The sequence below is a fragment of the Nycticebus coucang genome, chromosome 1 (genome assembly GCF_027406575.1).
Source record: "Nycticebus coucang isolate mNycCou1 chromosome 1, mNycCou1.pri, whole genome shotgun sequence".
Classification (NCBI taxonomy): Eukaryota; Metazoa; Chordata; class Mammalia; order Primates; family Lorisidae; genus Nycticebus; species Nycticebus coucang.
The window spans coordinates 13,237,529-13,243,528 of NC_069780.1; the positions used below are offsets into that span (position 1 = coordinate 13,237,529).

The following is a 6,000-nucleotide window of genomic DNA, read 5'->3' on the forward strand; positions in this document are numbered from 1 at the left end:
CCTTACACAGCAAGCCCTCAGTTAGCATTGGTAATTGGTTCTGGAAAACACTTTAAGCAAAATGACTTACAGTAGTTCTTTGAGTAATATCATTTTGTTTAATGTTGCTTTGTTATAATGTTGAAGAGAAAAAAATTGTTCTGTTATATAATATGTAATTTTGCTTAAAAATCCAACCAATGACACTGAGTGAGGACTTACCTGTACTCCTTTATACAAGGGTGGGGAAGATCATGAAAAGGTTTTCTCTATTTTCATATTGTGACTAGAGCTAATTTTACCCAGGATGGGTTTCTGGCATCTATTACTCTAATTAACAAGCTACTAATTTCTACATGAGAACCTATTTCTAAAACATACTATGCTATTAACAAAGCTTTGGAAATTGACGAGTGATATAGATGAAGATAGCCAAAGCTATGTAAGCAGGCTTCAGGAAGGTGGCCTTCTGATTATATACTGGCTGACCGCCCCTGGAGTATGACTTCTTAACATAGGGCAGCTGACTAGCCCTAAGATACAGGCTGAGACTAATTTTTGTATTATATGATCTAAATTGGAATATGTTGAACTAAATGACAGATATAACAAAAATTACAGTTTCCCTTAGTTCACAAATGACTTAGTGATCCACATTCATATGTGTAGCTGGCTTCCTTTTCATTTTTTAAAAAACTAAAAAAACAAACAAACCTATTTTCTCATCCTTCTTCTTTCCTGACCTCCAGCCGTCTTGCTCCTACCCTGAAGCCTGGAGCTTTGGATCCGTCTGTAGCCTTGGACACATAGCTTCATTTGTCTTTCCATATATATTTGTCATCTAGATAGCTTTTCTCATAGTGCAGGTGAAAACGTAGTTGTATGATCTTAAACTGGTTCTCCTGTATGGTGCTGCTTTTCTTAAGAACTAAGATCTGTTGCCATTAGAAAGAGGAATTGGATAAAACTTTGAAGTCTCTAGAAGTGGCAAGCACAGTTGGGGTACTTACAGCAAGCAGCACAAAGTTTGCTGGGTATTTGGGAAGGAGAATTATACAAAAATAATGCCAGGTTGCTAACTTGATATTTTTGCCTGTTTTTGGCCTGGACCAAAGGAGAAAGGAGAAAGGCCGTTCCCTTTCTGTCCCTCTCTTAGTTCTTACCACTTAGAATTCAGGTAAATGTTGTGAATAGTTAGAGGCAGCTCGTTTGGATAAAAGAGGCTTATGTGGGCAATGCTGAGGTCCTAATCTCGTTTGATGAAAACTTCCCACAACTGACCCCCTGGATAATGTGTGGATCACAGTCTCTTTTTAAGTTGAGAACTTGCTGGTGAGCTGTGTCTTAGATTTGATGCTAGAAGCCAGAACCTCCCGGGGTGTCAGACAGGCGTCTGTACGGAGGTCAAGTTCTGTCCTCATGGCATTGAGTTCACTGGCTAACCTACAACCATCCATCATCATCAGAAGCACTTGCTAATCATTACTATTTAACTGGGTTAAAATTAAACAGTCACAGTATAAAGTAAGCAGTTTCTTAGTCCTCACTCTCCTGGGAGTTTAAACTCTAAAACATTAGATTGGGAGGGAGATAATGGCCCTGAAGTGCCAATCTCCTTCCAGCTCCTCCAGTTTGTAACTCCTCGGTGTAGTCCATAGAAGGAAAGGCGTGCAGAGCCCCAGCATCAGGCAGGTCTGTGTTTCCACCACCCTGGAGAGAGTTCAGACATTTACAGGCTCCAAATGAAGGAATGCTGCTTACACAGGCACTCACCTCTAGGTGAATGTAATGTGTGATTTTGTTGTTTGTTTGATTCTGAGTCAGTTTTGTTATATGGAAGATTATAAATACTGGAAATATAGTGCTTTGAATGAAAATGCAACTCCTTAAACATAGGATTTGAGTAATGCTTAACCCATTTGTCTTTAAGAAATTTACCACTTGGTAAATGGTCTGTGAAGCTAGAGAATGATGCCCCATGATCAAATCAATGTACACAGCTATGATTTAATAAAAAAATTAAAAAAAAAAAGAAATTTACCTATCCATATACAACACCCTTATCATTTCTTAAATGTATATTTAAAATTTTCCATATGGTTTTCTAGGAAGCCACAGGTAGATGAAAAACCAGTATTTTGTTTTCCTTGGGGAAAGATATAGAGAAATAATTTTAGTTTTAATAATCCTTGTTTTGATCCAAGTATTTTATATAGGTCCCTTCCGTTCTAATACGAAGTGGAGTGGAGCTATTGTTTCTTATTTTAACCAAACATCAGAAAGATGGTTCTTTCCCCCAAAGTAACATATATTTGGTAAGGGGTAGAGCAGAGACTGAAATCTGGTTCTTCCTGCTTCCAAATCCAGTGTTCTTGGCCCCATTGCTGACCAGCTGCCCCAGGGTTGTGACTTTATATGGCATGTCAAGACTCTGCATCGTTGCTGGGGAGTATCTTTTATATGTTTGTCTTTCCATTCCCAGGGATGGAGGGCTGAAGAGAGCAAAGGTGAAGGACACCTTTAAGGAAGAGCAGCAGAAGAACTACAGCAAGATGATTGTGGGCAACGGAGCTCTCAACTCTAAGTTGGACTGATGCCACCTGTAGATGAACTTGGCTTTCCAGAGCTAGCCCTTAGGAGTGGAATGATTTTTTTGGGGGGGAGAGGGCGTCGTTTTGTTTTATTGTTTTGGTTTTTTATTGTTAATCTTTTCTACAGAATGATCGTCTCTACCTCTTTATGCCAGAGGCAGAACCTACAGGTGCCCTTTTTGGCTTTGTGGTGGTGGTTGTGACATTAGCCCCATGAATGACAAGGTTGTTTGCTGAGGTAGAACAGATAACGGCCTTTTTTTATGTGTCATTATTGATCGAATGAAATGTTTGCACAAGAAAAATGCTTCTAAAATGTGTTTGGAACTTGTTGATATGGTCATTTTCAAAAAAATACCCTAAACTCTCTTGTCCTAATTAGCTTTGCCACTCCCTTCAGTTACTTACACGGTGGAATTACACATCTGTGTGAGGTGACCCTTGTATTTTTGTTCTACCACAAGATTGAAAAGAAAAAGGGAGGAATTGTATTCAGGAAAAAGGACAACTTTTGTGGCTACTTGATCTGAAAGTCTGAAGGAAATGTAAATAATTTTTTACTACTGCATTGAAAGATAAATACAATCTGGTAAGCTTCACCAAAGAAAAGTGAGTCACAGTTAATGTGTGCGTGCATTTCTATGTAGGCAACTCCAAAGCACATGTTAGCCAGCAACTGGTGACAAAGAGCTTTGTTGGTTTTCCTTGTTCCTTTAGTGAAGCCCTATACCTTGTTCCCCTCCCATCTACTGATTTTTTTTTGTTCTTGTAACTAAACACATTTTCAAATAGAAGGAGCCTTTAAAAAACAAATAATCACCTTGAGTAACTTCAGTTGAATGAGTGGAAGTGTGTGGAGCCACCCCTCCCCCTCCACCTCTTTGTGGTTTATTCCCAAACTTTCCCAGTCTCATAAACAGAAAATAACTGGTATAATTACCTTTTGGAAACTGAGCCTTACATTTTTTAAAGGGGGAAATGAGTCTTCCCCAACTCACACAGCATATGTACTGTTTGATAGCAATATAATGCTGTTGTAAACCCTTGAGAGTATTATATCTCTTCTGGCAACCGTGTACAGAATGTAAAACTGTCCTACCATGAATATAAATAAATTCTATATTTCTAAATGTGTGTTGCATTTTTTCTCTCCACCCTCTTTTAGTTTTGAGTAAGCTAAATTCTGTCTTATCACAAACAACGATTGTTTGGATTTTCATTTCAATGACATAGTTAGACTTTCTTGGACTGGAACAACTGGGAAACAAGAGCATGAACCTACTGGCCTATTTTTTTCGTTTTTTTTTTTTTAGCTTAGTTTTTTTGGACTGTGGCCCTGTAGACTTTGCTTTGAGTGAAGTCACAAACTTCTGTTATTTTGCAGATGAATTCAGGCAATCATATATAATTAGCGGTTAGGTAGGCCTGGCTCAGCACTATCTGGGTAGGTTCTTCTTACCTAGCTAGGTGGATTTCATTCCAAAAATTTGCCGGCTGGTGACCTTCATGGTCATCTAGCTGTCTATTCTCACACGCTGGCCCTTTCTCTTTGTTGTTGCTTTAAGTTTTGCCCTTACAGACACTGTTAGAGGTGATCTTGACAGAGAATCAGCAAATACAAATATGTATGTTGGAGTGATGGTCTTTTTTTTTCCAGAAAGAGGAATTCCTTTTTCTTTTTCTTTTTTTTTGGGGGGGGGGGTGTAGATTCATTAGGGCTTGAATTAATAAATTCATTTTATAAGCCCACTTCTCAGGAAAGTTGACAGATCAGCTAGTATCTGCTTTGTTTGAACACTAATAAAATGCGTTTTTCTAAGAGCATTGCAAAAACAATGATGCTATATTAATCAGAACTTTTGTCCTTTTTTTTTTTTTTTCTTTTTTTATGGTTTTTGGCCGGGGCTAGGTTTGAACCTGCCACCTCTGGTATATGGGACCGACGCCCTACTCCTTGAGCCACAGGAGCCACCCAGAACTTTTGTCTTATAAGTCTGATTTATGTAGCTCGTTTTCTGTTTTTAAAATTCATTTTATTTTATATTTTTTTAATTTCAGGTTAATGTGAAGGTACAAACAACTAGGTTACAATGTTTACATTTGTTAGGCAGAGACCTCTTGTACACAGTTAATTTTCAAGCTGCTTAAAGAATTGGCCATGTTACTGAAACCACCTTTTTGGAAAGCTCAGATTTAGCCTATGCTCCTTAGAACTCCTTTTCTGATTGCCTGCCCTAGCATTATTTATACCCACTTTAGAAATACTGTATCCAGAATTTAGGATTCTTGAGTCTTCTGTTAGTGTAATGAGATATCAAGGGTAGGCAGGATTTGGTAGAAAAATCATGTTTGATAAGTAAGACCTTTCATCTAACCCTGGCATAGATTCTTTAACTGACCCGCAAGGTTGCCCTATTTTTATTTCAGATTTGTCTGGTCTTGTTTACAGACAGCAGTGTCTAGGAATGCCTAAGGTTTCTAAAATATCCGGCCACAGCCTGGGATTGGATGAGCAGCCATGTGTGAAGCAGTAAATATCCCCAGAGCACAGAGTAAATAGTCCTGGAGGGCAGTTGGGTGCAAAGAACGGTTTCAGGGAAAATTTCCCTGTATCAACAGACTTTCTGAGACACAGTTTTGTATGGGTGATTTGCATGAGCTCCTCGGTATCTGCGCTGCATTTGGGCCACTGTGGTAATATCTTAGGGTACACCGTGAGGGTTGCCAGTTTCCTGCCATTACAGATAATACAGCGAGGCTGTGAAGACTGTCTCTTGGACAAAGCGGCTCTGTCTTTGATTCCCATCTAAATTACTTTCTGACAGGACAGAGTAGGTTGTGATGGGAAGTAGGGGCGGGGCTGGGATCTGGGATTGACACTGTAATACGGGGGCCCTAATAAAGACCTTCCCCAAAGCTGTGTGTGCTTGCATTCGTTTTTTAACTCTTGTTCCCAGTGGATTGACACTGGATTTTATTTTTATTCTTTTGAATAATGGTTAAGATAATGGGATAGAGAGTCATAAGATGTTTTCTCATTGTGACCTGAAGCATTCACTGGCTTTTCAGTCTTTGACACTTCTCAGATTCTCATTTATCTCATTTACTGTGTAATTACAGAAAACACAAAAATGTGTATGAAAATTTGCAGGTACACTGTCAGGGCAGTGATGAAAGCAAATACCTATATACTTACTGTCCAGGGCAACAAATACAGTGTGGCTACAGCAGTAGGAAAAAAATCACTTCTTACTCCATTTACTGCTGTTGGACAGCGGGGTTATTTCCGGCTGCGTTGTGAACATGTTTGTATACGCCTCTTGGTGTACACGCCCGAGAGTTCCTCTAGCTGATATGTTTAGTAGAAATTAGAATTGCTGCATGGCAGGGATCAGCATGTTCAGCTTCGGTGTGGAAACAGCCACACTGT

General features: G+C 39.1%; 1 protein-coding gene across 2 annotated transcripts in view; it reads left to right on the plus strand.

The window, feature by feature from the left end:
- Nucleotides 1–3,700, plus strand: part of GPAT3 (glycerol-3-phosphate acyltransferase 3) — a 55,194-nt gene extending 51,494 nt beyond the window's left edge. For both annotated transcript variants that reach the window (XM_053598800.1, XM_053598715.1), the window contains exon 13: nt 2,462–3,700. In XM_053598800.1, the coding sequence (XP_053454775.1) occupies nt 2,462–2,573 (112 nt within the window). In that variant the 3' untranslated portion in view covers nt 2,574–3,700. The remainder of the gene's footprint in view (nt 1–2,461) is intronic.
- The last annotated feature ends 2,300 nt before the right edge of the window (nt 3,701–6,000 follow it).